At 44.6% G+C, this 18,743-nt stretch overlaps 1 protein-coding gene across 2 annotated transcripts in view; it reads left to right on the top strand.

Annotated features, from left to right (window-relative positions):
* Positions 1 to 7,056: 7,056 nt before the first annotated feature.
* Positions 7,057 to 18,743, top strand: part of RHOQ (ras homolog family member Q) — a 63,086-nt gene continuing 51,399 nt past the window's right edge. The window contains exons 1-2 of one of the 2 annotated variants that reach the window (XM_072989283.2): positions 7,057 to 8,142; positions 9,065 to 9,123. In XM_072989283.2, the coding sequence (XP_072845384.2) occupies positions 7,989 to 8,142; positions 9,065 to 9,123 (213 nt within the window). In that variant the 5' untranslated portion in view covers positions 7,057 to 7,988. The remainder of the gene's footprint in view (positions 8,143 to 9,064; positions 9,124 to 18,743) is intronic. The other variant, XM_020796865.3, reaches the window with a different exon arrangement.

Below are 18,743 nucleotides of genomic sequence, written 5' to 3'. Positions count from 1 at the left end.
TTAGAGAAGCTGCACTTTAAGTTTGCCTCCTGCAAATCTGTACAGCCAGAGCAGAGCTACTTTAAGAAGGCAGAAACAAGACTGAATTGGAAATTTCCTCTGATCTTTCTATCGATTCCTTGCTTTTTTGTTTACCTAGATGGCCTAGCACAAGGATTGCAAGTTTTGAAAATAAAAAAGGAGAGAAAGAAACAGAAGAGGAAGAAAAGAGGAAAAATAGCAGATGCAGGCACCAGGTATGGGAAGGAGAGGATTCAAATGGTTAACAAACTGCAACAAGGTTGATTTCTTCCTTTTTCTCTGCTGACTCTTGTGTGGTTGGCTGGAGTAAATTAACCCAGGAAATCTTCGTGGGTGTGACTTCACAGCAGTTCTATTTGCATTTTTCCTGCTGTGTAGTTGCATCCTAACACAATACATCAGCAATGCATTTAAAGGGCTTTTTAAAGTAAGCCTTTTCAAAGCATGCTGATACAGTAACAACTAAAAAGAAATGGAAAACTACCTCTCCCTTCCCCTCCACAGGCGAATAGGAAGAAAGCTTTCTATTTCTCAGAATTGTTAAATGGCTTTAGCAAAGGGTCAGCTTAAGCCATCCACTTTGGTTTGATCCCAGAGATCATACACATTGGAACCAAACCAAAATGGAGCAATCCTACATCCAAAAACAAACAAACAAACGGGAACCCACAAAAGATCTGGTAGGCACTGATCAGGATGGGCTGGTTTACAACAGCACATATGTCATGTGATCATTGGGAAAAGGAGTGAATCAGCCTGTCCCCAACCTGGACTAAACCTTTGGATAAACACCTATCTTGTTCACACCCTAAGTTGAATAGCCACTAATAAAGGAAGAAAATATTTAATCAAGAAATAAAAAGAACTGAAAGTTGAAAATTATATTCAAATAAATGAATAAGAGGAGGCAGTTAAAAGCCAAACAGAAAATTAGGTCCTCTGGATTGCAATCAGGATAGCTAAAGACATTCTGACCAAAATGAGAGGACCTGCCAGAGACAGCTAGTTAAACATGGCATAAAAAGTCAGGTCTGATAGTTTGCTCATAAATCTGCTAAAGCAGTGGCCTCCAACCCTGGGCCTCCAGATGTTCTTGGAGTATAACCCCCAGAAGCCTTCACCACCACCTCCACTGGCCAGGATTTCTGGGAGTTGGAAGTCCAAGAACATCTGCAGGACCAAAGTTGAGGACCGCTGTGTTAAAGGAAAGGAATTAAAGTCACAAACTCACAGCTATTGGGCCAGAACTTCTAGTACTTGATTATTTTAATTGGTAATGCCAGAGATTGGTCTGGGACCTTTGCTGTGTGTACTGGGTTGTAAATTTCCTACATAAAACATTCTTTTACATGTCCATTCATGCCATGAGAGCAACGTTCCTGTCTTCGGGGGAGTTGCTGGTAACATCTGCCGTCCCCAGGCACTGGGTGAGAGACAGTGCCTGGGAGTATTTCTGGCCTGCACTCCCCTACCCCTCAGGACCGGGACCCTGCTGCTGCTGCTGCTGCTGCTGCTTTGGGCAAACCCACCCCTTCCTCAACACCAGCCATCTGGCTGGGAGGGGAGAAGGGGCATTAGAAGGGGTGTGGGTTTGTTCTTGTTTGTTTTAACTGTTAGTATTATTAATTGCCATCAGGTTGTATAAAGACCCACAGTGGACCTGATGGAACAGGAAGGGGGGAGGGCGTTGGAGGGGGCAGCCATTGAGGTGGTGCTGGGTAGGGGAAGGAATGGCGGTGGGGGTAGAACACGCCCGCGTGGGAGAAGAGAGGTTAGATATCTTACATCTATCCCCTCTTCTAGTCCTACCTCCAACCAAATGGTATCAGGCGACCATATCAGCAAACCCTCGAGCCACACGGTGCTGTTGATGAACGCCAGGTCAGTACAAAATAAAACTGCCCTCATCCATGATGTAATTCTGGATGGGGGTGCTGACCTGGCGTGCATTACTGAGACCTGGGTGGGAGAGGAAGGTGGTGTCCCCCTCTCCCAGCTGTGTCCTCCTGGGTACTCAGTCCAGCACCAGTGTCGCTCGGAGGGTCGGGGAGGGGGAGTTGCTATAGTCTATAGGAGTTCTATCTCCTTGACCAGGCTTCCTGTCCCTTTGAGAGGAGGTCTTGAGGGCCTGTATTGTGTGTTGGGCTCACGAGACAGATTAGGGATTCTGTTGGTGTACCGCCCACCCTGCTGCGTACCAACGGTCTCCCTACCTGAGCTGACGGAGGTTGTCTCGGACCTGGTGTTGAGGACTCCCAGGCTGTTGGTGCTGGGAGACTTCAACATCCATGCCGAGGCTGCCTTGACTGGGGCGGCTCAGGACTTCATGGCCGCCATGACAACCATGGGGCTGTCTCAATGTGTCATCGGCCCGACACATGAGAAGGGCCATACCTTGGACCTGGTTTTCTCAACGGGACTGGAAGGTGGTGATTTGGATGTGGAGGGGCTGGTTGTGACCCCATTGTCATGGTCAGACCACTTCCTGGTCAAGTTCAGTCTATTAGCTTCTTCTTCCCTCTGCAAGGGTGGGGGATCGATTAAGATGATCCGCCCCCCGGAGACTAATGGATCCGGATGGTTTCCTGAATGCTCTGGGGGATTATCCGTCTGATATGGTCGGCGCTCCTGTCGAAGCTCAGGTCACCCTATGGAATAGGGAGATGACCCGGGCGGTTGACACGATTGCGCCTAAGCGCCCTCTCCCTGCTCGCCGAGCCCAGACAGCTCCTTGGTATACTTCTGAACTGCGGGCGATGAAGCGAGAGGGGAGACGGCTAGAGCGCAGGTGGAGGAAGTCCCGCTGGGAATCCGATCGAACACGACTTAGAGCCCATTATCGGGCCTATTTCGTGGCAATACGGCTGGCGAAACGGCAATATTTCTCCAGCCGTATTGCTTCCTCAGAATGTCGTCCAGCAGAGCTGTTTCGGGTGGTCCGGGATCTTCTTCAACCGGGAAACCCGGTGGAGGTCCCGGACTGCTCATCAGCTCGCTGTGATGAGTTTGCTATTCATTTTGAGGAAAAAATCGCTCAGATTCGCAGTGGGCTGGACTCCACTGTTACTGCAAAATCGGAAGATGTGTCCAGTGTGCCGTGCTTAGGTCAAACTTTAATGGATGAGTTTCAATTGTTGAGACCCGAGGATGTGGACAGGGTGCTTGGATCTGTCCGTTCTACCACCACGCCGCTCGACCCTTGCCCATCTTGGCTAATTGGAAGATCTGCCAGGGGGGTTCGCACTTGGGTCCAGGAGGCCGTGAACGCCTCTCTGAGAGAGGGAGTGGTCCCTACCGCCTTGAAAGAGGCGGTAATTCGACCACTCCTTAAAAAGCCTAACCTGGACCCAAGGCTGGTGGTCAACTACCGACCAGTGGCGAACCTCCCTTATTTGGGCAAGGTGTTGGAGCGGGTTGTGGCCGGGCAACTCCAGGCGCTGCTGGATGAAACGGATTTTCTGGATCCATTTCAATCGGGTTTCAGGCCGGGTTTTGGTACAGAGACAGCCTTGGTCGCCCTGTATGATGACCTTTGCCGGGAGAGAGACAGGGGGAGTGTGACCCTGTTGATACTCCTGGACCTCTCAGCGGCTTTCGACACCATCGACCATGGTGTCCTTCTGGATAGGCTGGCTGGGTTAGGAGTTGGGGGCACTGTTTTACGGTGGTTCCGCTCCTTCCTAGCTGACCGTGTCCAGAGGGTGGTGCTGGGGGACAGGTGCTCTGCCCCATGGCATTTATGTCATGGGGTTCCTCAGGGCTCGATACTGTCCCCCATGCTGTTTAACATCTACATGAAACCGCTGGGAGAGGTCATCAGGAGGTTTGGGCTGAGGAGTCAGCAATATGCTGACGACACTCAGCTCTACCTCTCGTTTTCCACCAATCCAGGTGAGGCGGTTTCTGTGCTGAACTCGTGTCTGGACCTGATAATGGACTGGATGAGGGTTAATAAATTGAAACTCAATCCAGACAAGACGGAAGTGCTGTTAGTGGGTGCTTCGCCGGACAGGTTGGAGGGCCATTTCCCTGCCCTGAATGGGGCTACACTCCCCCTAAGGGACAGGGTCCGCAGCCTGGGGGTGCTCCTGGACCCCAGTCTAACTTTGGAAGCCCAGGTGGACTCGGTGGCCAGAGGCGCCTTCCTTCAGCTGCGGAAATTATACCAGCTGCGGCCCTACCTGGACGAGCAGAGACTCATGACAGTTACACACGCACTGGTAACATCTCGTATAGATTATTGCAATGCGCTCTACGTGGGGCTGCCTTTGAAGACGGTCCGGCGACTGCAACTGGTCCAGAATCGAGCTGCGCGGCTGGTGAGTGGTGGAGCCGCTAGAGATCAAGCCAATTCTGTTCAATTTACATTGGTTACCAGTTGCTGCCCGAGCCCAATTCAAAGTGCTTGTTTTGACATATAAAGCCCTAAACGGCTTGGGCCCTGGATACTTGAAGGACCGCCTCCTTCCATATGAGCCTACCCGGCAGTTAAGATCTAGCCAGGGGGCCCTTTTGAAAGAGCCATCCCTCAAAGAGGTAAGAGGGATGGCTTGTAGACAAAGGGCCTTTTCGGCAGCTGCCCCCAGACTATGGAACGCCCTCCCAACTGAAATCCGTCTGGCGCCGACATTGATGACATTTCGGCGCCAGGTCAAAACCTTCCTGTTCCAGAAGGCTTTTAATTGAAATAACAACTGTGGGTCCTGATGATGGCAATTTTAATTGTATTTTAATTGTATTATAATTGTATTTTAATCATCTTATTGTATTGAATTTTAATTATTGTAAGCCGCCCAGAGACCTCTGGGTAGAGTGGGCGGCATATAAATAAAAAATAAATAAAAAAATAAATAAAAAAATGTCACCAGCAGAAAGAAATTGCACATCACACCCTCAACTTACAAACCTATTGTTTTAAGAGTAATTTATTTTATCAAGTGCAAGAATAGGTTATACCTTTATAGATTGCTAATGAAAATTAAAAAAATGTACACAATATGGGTTTTTATGGGGAAAATCCATGAAATATCACAGAGAAGTGGCTATAAAGATATTGTCTATTTTTGCATTTGCATTTTGTAATGGCCACACAGCCCCCCTTTATTTTATCAAGGTGATATGCTGATCTGCGTGGAGAAGGGGTTTGTGCTACTCAGAACATATGAATTTCTGGAGGTGGTGGCTATTACCTTCCATTCCTCCCTGCCAGGTTCAATGTAATTAAACAGATATATCTGTCTTGTTAAGTCACTTCACTATATGGGACTTGGCACATGGGAATATATATAATAAAACCTTTGGAGTGCCCAGGTCATGGTATACCCTGTACTATAGGAGGGAGAGAACTGGTAATCTCTGCAGTGCCACATTTCAAAGGACTACACCCAGGTGAACTCATGGGGATCCCTGTGTAATAATGTCTGCAGATTTATTATCTGCATCTGGCTCATACATCTGTACAATAAATCTTCTAAGCACCCATGGTTTTTCTGCCTTTTTTTGGGACTCAAAGAAGGGTCCCAAACCGTCCACTAGCATACTGTGCAAAATGAGGTCTCTGTCTGCTCAGGGCACATTCACAATCAATACTTTCCACTCAAATTGACATTAATGTGTGAACATTAATAAAGAATCGCTCTAGTTCAATGGGCAGAATGGAGCACAGACTAAAAGCTTGGAAAAAGTTACTTTTCTAGACTACAGTTCCCAAATCCTTCAGCTAGACTAAAGTTCCCAGGCTTTAAACCAGTATTTCCATCCTCCGTTTGGCTATGAAGCCTACTTGGACTACTAGCCCTCTAACATAGCAGTTGTAAGGATAAAATGGTGTAGATCTTCCTTTATATTACACTGATCTCCTTAGAATAAATATAGGTTCAAGTTCAAAACTCCGACCAGATACCTAACTCAGTGAGTTAGGTATCTGGCTGTGGGGGGGACAGGTTGGGAGTTCAATTCCCTACTGTGTCTCCAGAGAGAAGAGTCAGCTTGTCTAGCCTTGGGAAAGCTGCATGTTTCCAGGGTGCCTTGAGAAGGGAATGGAAAATTACTTCTGAATATTCTCTACCTGAAAAAGGGTTATCATAAGTCAAAATTAATGATAATTATTTTGATTATGATTATTATTCAAAAACACAGGCAATCAAAATTATAAAAACATTGACTGGTATCATATAACAGATACTTTAACCAACAACCTAAGTATATATTAAATACTGGCTCAATATACAGTATATGCTGTTTCTAATACAGTATTGCCTTTTTTGTAACTCTGAGAGTGTTATTTCTGAGATCTGCAACTGCTTATATTGTGTGAAATTTCTTGATATTGTTCCCAAAGTCCCAATGGCTATGGGGACAACATATATATATGTGTGTGTATTTCATTCACAAGTGAGGTGTTTTGATTGTCAGGTCTCTGTATTTTGTTAGTTTTTCCAATTATTTATTTTCAACTCTGGCATCCCCTGGAATTGCAGTGTCAACGATCCATTTCTTCGTTCTACCACTACTATGTCTGGTGTGTTATGTTCAATGTGTCCATCAGTTTGGATCCGGAAATCGCACAGGATCTTATTGTCTTTGTGGAATCCCATAGAAAAAAAGGACCCAGTGTGGTATAGTTGACAGAATGCTGTGAATGGACCACAGAGGTTTGATTTTAATCTCTGCCTACTGCACAATGTTTCTGATCCTGTATAAATACGACCGTTTATATACTCTAATGTCTGAGGGAGCGGACTTGATCCACAAAGCTCACATTAAAATATACCAGTTTATTTTGAAGATGCCAAGAAGTTTGTCTCTTGCTGTTCTTTTCAATTCCTCCCCCCCCCCCCCACCGAAAATGTCACTTCTCAGGGTGAGCAGAAGCAAAGCTACCCAGAAACTCCCTGATACATAGGAAGTCGAATAGCCAGCCAGCCATCTCCGGATTACATCATAGGTTCTCCTCAGGCGCGCCAAGTGAAGCGCTTGGGCGGCGCTGCGAACGTTTCTCAGCACTGTCGACAATTTGAAGAGGAGCCCTCAGCCGCCTCTTCGGCCGTCGCTCCTCCTTCCCCCTTCCCTCTCAAGCGAGTCTGAGAAGGCGAGGAGGGTTTCGCCCATTATTGGGTTAATGCTCGCTTGCTCTCCCCTCCCTTCCCTTCCCTCAGCGTCCTATTATTTCTGCGCGCGTGCCGAGGCTGTGTCTGAAGGAAAGGAGGGGAGGGGAGGGGAGTGGGGGCGAGAGGAGACTGAGGGAAAGTTAAGGGCCACCTCACACTTGTTCCCGCTTCCGTTGCCTGTGCCAAAGAGACGCCGGGGCCTTCGCGTCTTGGTTCTCCCTAAAAGGGACGGCGGGGGAGGGAGGTGGACACGGCACATGGGAAGCGGGTAGGAATCCGAGGCAGCAGCAGCAGGAGCCGCCGCGCCAACAGAAAAGGCAGACAGACGAAAGCGGCGGTGCCTCTGTCGGTGTGGATGGTGGTGCTCGAAGTTCCTCTTTCAGCCGAGCTGCTGCCGCTGCCCGCCCGAGCCCGCGTGTCATAGCAGCGCCCAGTAAGGGCGAGAGAGCAGGGGGAGGAAAATCCCAGCCAGCCGAATTTGGCACCGGAGAGAGGTTGGGGGGGGGAGGAGAGGGCGGCGAGGAGGAGAAGAAGACATGCCAGCTCCCGTGATTTGTGGCGCCTGCTGAGGGGAAGGGACTCCACCGAAATCCTGTCAGCCCCTGTGAGGGACGGTAGCCACCCACACACTCCCGGCTGCCCGAGCTGCGAAGGCGTCGCCAACGCCGTCGTCTGAACGACCAGCCCCTTGTCCCGGTTCCTTTCTCCTTTGGTTCGTCTTCCCCACACGGTCGGTCGGTCGGACTCTCTCTCCCCCCCCCGCTCTCTCTGTCTCTAACCCCCCCACCCCCGCGCTTTGCTCCCCCCCTCCCGTGTCTCTCTTCGTTTTAAAATGACGATCGGCTTGGAAGCCTCATCATGGCCAACGGGACGGGGGCGACGGCGGGGACGGTCATGCTGAAATGCGTGGTGGTGGGCGACGGAGCAGTGGGCAAAACTTGCCTCCTCATGAGTTACGCCAACGACGCCTTTCCGGAGGAATACGTGCCCACCGTCTTTGACCATTACGCAGGTAAGGGAGGGCAAAGGAAACGTGTCTGACTTGCAAGTGCTGACTAAGGTCTTCACCCCTCCCCGTGCGGGCCACTTCTGCCCCTCTTGCCCGGGCAGCATCACTGCCACCGCACCAATGACGGCAGGAACTTGAATAAAAACTTTGGTTTCTCCTAGTCTTTTTATCCTTCCCCCCACCCTCCATCCCATTTCCCTTTTCTCCTTCCTCCCTACTTGACTCCCTTAAACAGAAGCTTTGGTCCGTATTGTTATTATTGTTGATAATTGGTGTTGTTGTTGTTGACTGCTGTGCCAAAATTACCCATTTAAAACTCTTCCTCACCCCTCAATTGAGTCATCAGTCTGACCTGCTACCTTTGAAGTGGCTCTTAGAGGGATGATGGAGGAGAAGATAGGGTAGGGGGAGGGCATTTTATCTTGACCCCATCTGTCTGCCAAAATTATTGTGTGTGTGTCCCTCCCCTTTGCAAAAATTGTTATTATCATCACAAAGTGGCTGTAAATTGGCAGTGACTGTTATTAGGGGATCAAGGATATAGAAGCCTTAGATAAGACTTTTTTTTTCTATGAACTCTTTATCTCGTAACAGTGACCACAACCCCCACCTCATGGAGAACACAAATACCTGTGTTAACAGATTAGGCATATTTAACACACATTGGGACCTTCATAGGGAGTCACATATGGTGTCTTATTCTAGCACTGTTTGTTCCATAATTGAAGTGTTTTGGAAATGTGTCCTGCACAGCAGCAGGCATTTTTAGAAATAATGATTATTGTTGAGTCTGAGTGAGTAATTGAAACCATACTTGTTTTTAGTTCTTGGTTTTCCTAGGCTGAAAAAAGAGAGCGGTTGTGTGTGTGTGAAAGAGTGGGTCTTTCCTTCTGATGCCATACTTTATTCTGTTTTTTTCCCTCAGTTAGTGTAACAGTCGGTGGCATGCAGTATCTCCTTGGGCTGTATGACACTGCAGGACAGGTAAGCACTTCTCTGATCCAGCCATTCTGAATAGTAGGAGAAAAAATTGTTTGCTTTAAAAGGAAAAAAAGAGCAAATATAATCCACATATGGTGTTTTCAGAGGGTTGAGCTCTTTTCATCCTTACTTGCACATGCTGAATTATTCACAAGTCTATATGTTTATGTCGAGGTTTCTCACTACAGACAGACGATAATAATTGCCTCATTTACTGCCTTGTCACAGCTCTTTTCAGAAGGATCCTGCTCTTCCTTGCCCTCCCCAAAACAGCTTCCTCACTGTCCTGATCCATCATTCCTATTGCACAGAGAAAACAAACAAACCCCTGTGAGATACTTTATTTTTAGTTCCAAATGGCTGAGTCTTCTTTGGAGTTGTGTCTTGCTTTTCATTGGTGAATGGGCAATATGAATCTCTGGCTCTGATTGGTGAACAGTGGCATCATTTAATGTTATGGGAAGGCACTTTGTGTGATTCTGTTTATTACAGCTTAGGGACGCATTGCTTTTCCATCCTGAATTTATTCCTTTGAGTCAGAACCTTTGCAAGGAATAAGTGAATAGTTTCAGAGCACAACAGACAGGGTGCTACTGTACCTCTGTTTCCAGTGCATCTTCTTGGTGGCAGACAGGGACATGAACAAATAGGAAATCCCAAACTACAGCTTTTGCTGGTAGATCAGGCAGAGTAAATAGCAAGCAGCACACTGATTCTTGCCAGTTTGCATTATTTGCTTTTTTTAACATAATGGTATATGGCTTTTTAATGATATTCTAATGATAAATTAAACAGGAGTTTTGCCCAATGATGCTTTAAATGAAGGCTTTTTTTAAAAGCAAAGGTACTACTGGGCTCTTTTACAAAAAGCAGTAGTGTGGTAGAGCCAGGAATCACAGATCCAAAGCCTGATGGTTTCTGATTAGCACAGAAGATGATATCATTTGCCAGCATCATTATCCCCAGCCTTCCCTTCAGTTTACCTGTCGTAGTTAGATGACAATATGGGTGTTGTGTGAATTTTTCACAGCGGTAATATACTTTAATGAATTGTAGTAGAAAGTATTGGAGTGGGTTGGTCTTCAGTGGGTAATTACGATCTATTAATTCTGCAAAAGACCTGCCAGAGGTGAAAGTTGCTAGAATTTCTTTGTGGATATAGATCAGCAAACCTTCTTGTGTTTTTGGATTCTCATTAGGAGCATGGTTATGGAATTGTGTTGGCATTTCAGAAATTACTAACATACCATACAACTGATGGATAAGTCCACATCTCCCCTCCCCCCGCCTCCATCATAAGTACCTAAGAACATATGCTATATCAGAATACAAGTACTTTTTGAACCACAGCATTTGGGTTTTCCCAGTGAAGCCCTAGGGAGTCTACGCATTATGCCCCACAGTCATTGATCAGCAATCAGATGAGCTTTGGGGAAGAAATTACAAAGGAAAGGTTAAAACTTCCTTCTGCATTGATCCTAAAGACGTTTTCTGTTTTCCAGAGCCTTGAAAAGTGACTTATATGGACTACATATTGCAGCATTCCCAGCCCAGTGGCCATACTGGCTGGGGAGCTCTGGGAGTTGTAGTAAAAAAAAAGTCACTTTTTGCCAGTTCTGTTGTTTCTCAGAATTTGTTAGAATTACATAGCATAAACCAGAAATTGCACAAGCAGGATGAATGGTTTGCCAGTTTCCCATTGCATGCTTGAACATTCCCCAATTATGCAACTGATAGTGCAGTCAGTTACACATCTGGATACATGACAGATGGCCATCAGAATGAGAAAACTGTTTGCATGATTGCTGTCATGCACATGGAGTTTCACAGTTGGATTTTATAAGTTGTCTCCTATTGTGACAAAAAGGACAGAATCCTATTAGTGGACGAAACCAGAAAAGGCCCATTGAATTGATGTACCACATTTTTCCGTTTATAAGACACCCCCCTTTTCTAAGCCTCAAATTTAGAAAACTTAGTTTTGAATATTTAGCTTCTGGGCTCAGAACGCTCGGACATTAGGAGTCCCTGTTGAATCTGAACCTATAGGTTTGCCCCAGTTGGTTTGTTCAGCATCCATAAGGCTCATGATTGGAGGAAGCCAAGTTTACTGACTGTAGGAAGCTAAGCCTCCTGATTGGAGGCAGATAAGCCTTGTGATTGAAGGAAGCCTGTTTACAGATGCAAGGTACGGGCCGGTTTGTTCCCTCTGTGCTCTCAGCTTACTTCTGTGCATAAGATGCCCCTCAATTTTTAGTGTAATGATTTTAGGAAAAAGTAGCATCGGTATATGTTGTTCTACCACTAAACAGTGGATTCATTTGATCGCTTCTGGTTGGGGCTGACAGTAAGATTCAAGTTAAAGTATTTGGGGATGGATTGACTTTTGAACACATCAGATTCTTGAGTTTTACAAAAACACTGCTTCTGGGGCAAATGAAAACTGATAGAACGATGTTTAAATGTATCAATCCTAGAGATGGGGGTATTCATATACAAATACAAATATTCCCACATAGGTGGTGTTGACAAGGGTCCAGCCCCATGGGACTGGATGGTCAACTCACCAATCTGCCACGGACGATGCAATTTTATGAATGGCTCCGCAGCGTGTGATCCGTTTGCTACTCCTGGCAGGAGGCAGGAGGACAAGCCTCGCTGCAAGGTCAAAGAGTGGCGAGTGGATCGCATGCTGTGGAGCCATTTGTAGAATTGCGCTGTCCACGTCGGATTGGTGAGTGGATCGTCCGGCCGCATGGGGCTGGACCCTCGTTAACACCACCTGTGCGGGGGTATTCATATTTGTATACGAATACCCCCATCTCTAATCAATACTGCTGGGTATTTTTCATGATGACCTATAAAGCCCTTATTCGGGTTGGGTCTAGGCTCTTTGAAGGATTGTATGACCCTATATGAGCCTTCTCAGCTTTTAAGATATTCTGGGGAAGGCTCTTTCTCTCAGTTCCACCACGTTCCCAAGCTTGTTTGGTGAGGAGACAAGAACTGGCCTTCTCAGTTGTTTCTCCTGGACTTTGGAACGTACTGCTCCAAGAAGGTTGGCCCCGTCCCTCTTATCCTTCCATCTCAGGTAAAGAGACCTCCCTTTTCAGGCAGATTTGAAAGCAATACGTATGTCAGGAATGCTTTGTTTTATTAAACATAAAGATTTTAAAACATAGTATATTAAAATTGTTTTTTATCTTTGTTTAAATTTTGATGTCTAATTGCCACAAGGACCGGGGATCACTGCACACAAAAGACCAGCTAATGACACCCATCAACCACAGTGACAGATAATCTCCTTCTTATCACAACAATACACCCACAACAAGACACACTAATCACCCATCTACAGAAAAAGACAAAAGCCCATCTCACAGCCATAAATACTCGACTCCCAAGCCAACTACACCAGAGCACAGAGTGCTGTCCTCTAAAGATGCCGGCCACAGAGACTGGTGAAACGTTAGGAAGAACAGAACACGGCCAAAGAACCCGAAAAACCCACAACAACCAGACAGGAGGAGCATTTTTGTTTTTGTTTTCTTTCCCTTTAAAGATGGTCACACATTGAGATAGACCATAGAGTTTTAAAGAGAAAAAGCAGTCTAGATCATTCTGAACAGGATCACGTGAAGTGCAGTGCATTCGGTCCTTGCATATTCATGGATTGCCTCAAATGACATACTGCATCTGAAAGCAATCCTATTTAGCATTCTCTAGAGTCTAGACTGATCCAGGCTGGGATTATTGGGCTGTATTCGTTTAGTCATGTCCGACTCTTCGTGACCCCATGGACCAGAGCACGCCAGGCCCTCCTATCTTCCACTGCCTCCCGGAGTTGTGTCAAATTCATGTTGGTTGCTTCGCAGACACTGTCCAACCATCTCATCCTCGGTCGTCCCCTTCTCCTCTTGCCGTCGCACTTTCCTAACATCAAGGTTTTTTCCAAGGAGTCTTCTCTTCTCATGAGAGGCCAAAGTACTGGAGCCTCAGCTTCAGGATCTGTCCTTCCAGTGAGCACTCAGGGTTGATTTCCTTTAGAATTGATAGGTTTGTTCTCTTTGCAGTCCAGGGGATTCTCAAGAGCCTCCTCCAGCACCACAATTCAAAGGCATCAATTCTTCGGCAGTCTGCTTTCTTTATGGTCCAGCTCTCACTTCCATACATCACAACAGGAAAAACCATAGCTTTGACTATTCGGACTTTCGTTGGCAAGGTGATGTCTCTGCTTTTTAAGATGCTGTCAAGATTTGTCATCGCTTTCCTCCCAAGAAGCAGGCGTCTTTTAATTTCGTGGCTGCTGTCTCCATCTGCAGTGATCATGGAGCTCAGGAAGATAAAATCTGACACTGCCTCCATATCTTCCCCTTCTATTTGCCAGGAGGTGATGGGACCAGTGGCCATGATCTTAGTTTTTTTGATGTTGAGTTTCAGACCGTTTTTTGCACTCTCCTCTTTCACCCTCATTACAAGGTTCTTTAATTCCTCTTCACTTTCTGCCATCAGAGTGGTATCATCTGCATATCGGAGGTTGTTGATATTTCTTCCGGCAATCTTAATTCCGGTTTGGGATTCCTCTAGTCCAGCCTTCTGCATGATGTATTCTGCATATAAGTTAAATAAGCAGGGAGACAATATACAGCCTTGTCGTACTCCTTTCCCAATTTTGAACCAATCAGTTGTTCCATATCCAGTTCTAACTGTTGCTTCCTGTCCCACATTTAGGTTTCTCAGGAGATAGATAAGGTGGTCAGGCACTCCCATTTCTTCAAGAACTTGCCATAGTTTGCTGTGGTCGACACAGTCAAAGGCTTTTGCATAGTCAATGAGGCAGAAGTAGATATTTTTCTGGAACTCTCTGGCTTTCTCCATAATCCAGCGCAGGTTAGCAATTTGGTCTCTAGTTCCTCTGCCTCTTCGGAATCCAGCTTGTACTTCTGGGAGTTCTTGGTCCACATACTGCTGAAGCCTACCTTGGAGGATTTTGAGCATAACCTTGCTAGCGTGTGAAATGAGTGCAATTGTACGGTAGTTGGAGCATTCTTTGGCACTGCCTTTCTTTGGGATTGGGATGTAGACTGATCTTTTCCAATCCTCTGGCCACTGTTGGGTTTTCCAAACTTGCTGGCATATTGAATGTAGCACTTTAACAGCATCGTCTTTTAAGATTTTAAATAGTTCAACTGGAATGCCATCACCTCCACTGGCCTTGTTGTTAGACAGGCTTTCTAAGGCCCACTTGACTTCGCTCTCCAGGATGTCTGGCTCAAGGTCAGCAACTACATTGTCTGGGTTGTCCGGGATATCCAAATCTTTCTGATATAATTCCCCTGTGTATTCTTGCCACCTCTTCTTGACGTCTTCTGCTTCTGTTAGGTCCCTCCCATTTTTGTCCTTTATCATGTCCATCTTTGCGCAAAATGTTCCTCTAATATCTCCAATTTTCCTGAACAGATCTCTGGTTTTTCCTTTTCTGTTATTTTCCTCTATTTCTTTGCAATGTTCATTTAAGAAGGCCCTGTTGTCTCTCCTTGCTATTATTTGGAAGTCTGCATTCAATTTTCTGTAACTTCCCCTATCTCCCTTGCATTTTGCTTCCCTTCTCCTCTCTGCTGTTTGTAAGGCCTCGTTGGACAGCCACTTTGCTTTCTTGCATTTCCTTTTCTTTGGGATGTTTTTCGTTGCTGCCTCCTGGACAATGTTACGAGCCTCTATCCAAAGTTCTTCAGGCACTCTGTCCACCAAATCTAGTTCCTTAAATCTGTTCTTTACTTCCACTGTGTATTCATAAGGGATTTGGTTTAGATTATACCTGAGTGGCCCAGTGGTTTTTCCTAATCTCCCATGAAGGGGATTGGGCTGTATTGGCACACCCTAAATCTCTATCATTTCATCTTTAGGCCCTGCTGGATCTTGGCAATTCAGTTATATGCTTTAACCTTAGTAGTAGAGAACGAGTATATTCATTGTAAAGAATGGATATATACATTATAAATATATACATTTTTCATGGTATATATATTTCATGGTCTATATTTGAAAAATATATACCATTGTAAAGAATGGATATACAGTGGTGCCTCGCTTAACGAGCGCCCCGTTGAGCGATTAAATTGCTTAACGAGGCGCTCTGGGCCATCGCTGGAGCATTCGCTCAGCGATGGTACCGATGGCGTTTTTTCGCTTTGCGATATTCGCTAAGCGATTCGCTTAGCGAATATCACATAGCGAAGCGGGGGAGAACAGCTGATTGGCGGTTCCAAAATGGCCGGCGGAAGGTCCGCGCCGCATTTTCGCGCCCTGCCCTCGCTTACTGAGGGCGCGAAAATGGCGGCGCTATGGAGGAAGATCGCTTAACGGTGAGTTTTAAAGCCATAGGAACCATTTCGCTATAGCACAGGTTAATCCGGAACAGATTAACCTCGCTATGCGAGGCACCACTGTATACATCCATTGATCTTTGAAAGATCATGATGTGTCCCAAGGTGTTAGCAATCTGAACAGTTATTTTGATATGAAGAGCTACATGAAAGCTGAAGATAATTAAAGCATGTTTATTAATTGTTTTATCCTACTTGCCTTTCCATGGAATTAGTGTTTAAAATTATCTGCAATAAAATTATAATAATAATAATACTCTACAGTTCCAAACAGAATATAAATGGATGTAAAAAACATAGGATGCACGAAAGCAGGGGAATCTATTGTAAGTTAAAAACTATTAAATAGATTGTTCGTCAGTGGAAAGGAAATGCAGTCTGCTGAGGTCAAATGATCTGCTCTATAAGGTCACAAGACAAGTCAAAAGCCTGTCCTTTGATAACGAAGGCTAGCTTCCTCTAAATTTATAGACTGCAACTCTGTAGTTCTCGACCTCTGACTCATCACAAGTTTTTACTGGCTTGAAGCCAGGCTGGTTCAGGGGATTTTTCCCAATCTTTATTTTTAGCATGTTTCTAACATTGGTTTTCTTTCACTCTTTCACATCAGTATTAAGGATTTTTCAGGATTAACTCATCTTTATGGGACTGGAATAAAATCCATATTTAGACTTAGTCACATGATTTGAAGAAGTAGTATTTCCCATCAGAGTAGTTTTGCCAGATTTTCTTCCAGAATTGCCTTGTGACCCTTGGCTATGTGCAGGCAGGTGGTTAGCAACACTTCTTGTGAGTTAGGTAAGGTTTTGTTTGTTGTTATTATGTGCCGTCAAGCTGGAACCCACTTATAATGATTTTAATAGGACTTTCAAGGTAAGTGAGATATTTAAGGAAAAGTTTTATCAGTTTTACCCCCAGTGTTTCCATTGCTGAGTGGGGATTTGAATCGACGTCTCTGGAGTCCTAGTCTGTCGCTCTATCCATTATATCACTATCCATTATACCATAACATTACTTCATTGTTGTGATGTGCCATCAAGCTGTCTCTGACTCATGATGACCCTGTAAATGAGCAATCTCTAAAATGTGTTCTCCTCAACTGCCCCCTAGCTTCTTCTATAAAGTCAGTCCATCTTGTATGTGGTCTTCCTCTTTTTTGCTGCCTTCAACATTTCCTGGCATTATTGTCTTTTCCAGAGAATTGTGTTTTCTTGTCTTCTCATAATGTGCCCTAAGTTGGACAGCCTCAGCTTCAACATTTTTGCCTCCAGAGAGAGTTCATGATTGATTTGATCTTGATATGATCTAGGACCCACTTGTTTGTCTTTCTGGCAGTCCAGGTATCTGCAAAGCTCTGCTCCAGAACACATTTCAAACGGAACAATTTTTTCCCTGTCAGCTTTCTTTACTGTCTGGCTTTTGCACACAAACACGGAGGTTCTTTTTGCCAATCTTTCCCTAATCTACCGTTCTTCCTGTATCACTTCTGTCCTGACCCTATGCCCAGTTAGGGCTTCTTCTTCCAAAGAAACCCATCCAGTGAAGAACTAGGATATCAATTTGATATTGCAGTACTCGTTCTGTACTACTAAGGTTAAAGCATACAACTGAATTGCCAAGATCCAGCATGGCCTAAAGATGAAATGATGAGATATGGCTGCATAGTGAAGTGATCAAATGCGAACATCTCTGATTTAATTTTGGGTACTGTTTTCTGAACTCATTTGGGTGAACCTAACCAGTCAGAAAACTGAAATCTATTCAGGACAATTATTTCAGACTAGATGAACACTTTCAAGTTGTGTTTTCTACGAAAACATGAGAAGAAAGCCATCTTTTGATGTCAGTATCTCCAGCAGTTTGTTTGGGTTTTTTTTTTTTTTACACTTGGCAGTATGTCTTGCCTACTGAGCATACTCAGTATCTTTTTCTGTTGTCTTTCTTAGGACTTTTTTTCCTAAAAAATTCTTATTTGTACTTCCACAGATCTTGTTTTTTCCCTAGGTATGTTGATAACCTTTTTCTTCAGAGTGAATGGTGCAGTTTTGGCTACATAAGAATCCACACTTAAAAGAAGAACCTAGGGTAATTGGTGGAAAAGAGAATAGAGCTGGAACAACTTTTGAAGTTGTACAGAAGGAATTTTACCTGTTGAACCTTCCCCTTCTATACAGCTATTAAGATGCAGAATCCCTGTTCTCTTTTGCATCTGACCAGACTGCAGTATTTGCACAGTGGGGTAGGCAACTTGTGATCCTCTAAATGTTGCTGTACTGCAACCCCCATTGGGCCTAACAGTATAACATGTGGTGTGGGATGTGGCGCATTGCAGCCCAACATTTGAGGGGCTGTGTTTTACTCGACTCTGGTATATAGGACCATGATAATTATTTCTGTCAGTTCTACACTTTGCTATTTTAAAAGTATTAAATGTATTATGTATAGTTTAGCTGGAACAGAAAATCATACTATCAGCTGTACTTTTTAAAAGTACAAAGCTTTAGTTTTATTCAAACAATGATTATATACTTATCCAGTTCTAGAAATGGAATTGCAATCTATAGTATTAAACATATGGCCTTTGAGAATCAGGAAAAAAGATGAAAACTGTCCAAAGTTAAAACTGAAACCATCAGCTTTGTAGTAAGGAAAAAGGAAATTCTGCTTATTCAGAATTTTAAGTGATTGCCATAATTAGCATCTAACAGAAAAGAATACATCCCTCCTCCCCACCAGTAGTTTCCTTAAATTGACATGTGGATGAGACTGTAAGGTTTAAGTACTGTAATGATGCCTCTTTTGAACCATTTCCACCTTACTTTGTTAAGGTGTAATATCTACCTAGCCTAACAAAAATTGATTTTTAATTGTATGTGTCTACAATATGTGCAGTCAAGTCAGAACTGACTTCTAGGGACTGAATTACCTAAAACTAGGTATTCTGTATATTATGATAAGTCATTTGGGGGAGTAAGGTGCATCTAAAGCAATAACCATCCTTTTAAAATAAGTTTTACTTCTTATATGAAGAGAAAACATTGTTCACAATCTAGTTGGTTTTTCTTCAAATTTCCAGTTTTAAGACTGGAATTGGAAGGGAACAGGAGAACTTGGAGTGACAAATTGGTGACAAAATATTTGTCATATTTCCAAACTTCTCTAAATTTGCACTCTAACCTGAGACTTGAAATTTCTTTGGAACTTTTATTTTCTTTGGTCTTTCATAAACTTGAATGA

The sequence above is a fragment of the Pogona vitticeps genome, chromosome 1 (genome assembly GCF_051106095.1).
Source record: "Pogona vitticeps strain Pit_001003342236 chromosome 1, PviZW2.1, whole genome shotgun sequence".
NCBI lineage: Eukaryota > Metazoa > Chordata > Lepidosauria > Squamata > Agamidae > Pogona > Pogona vitticeps.
The sequence above is the reverse complement of the archived record's forward strand: the minus strand, read 5'-3'. Positions and strand labels throughout refer to the sequence as shown.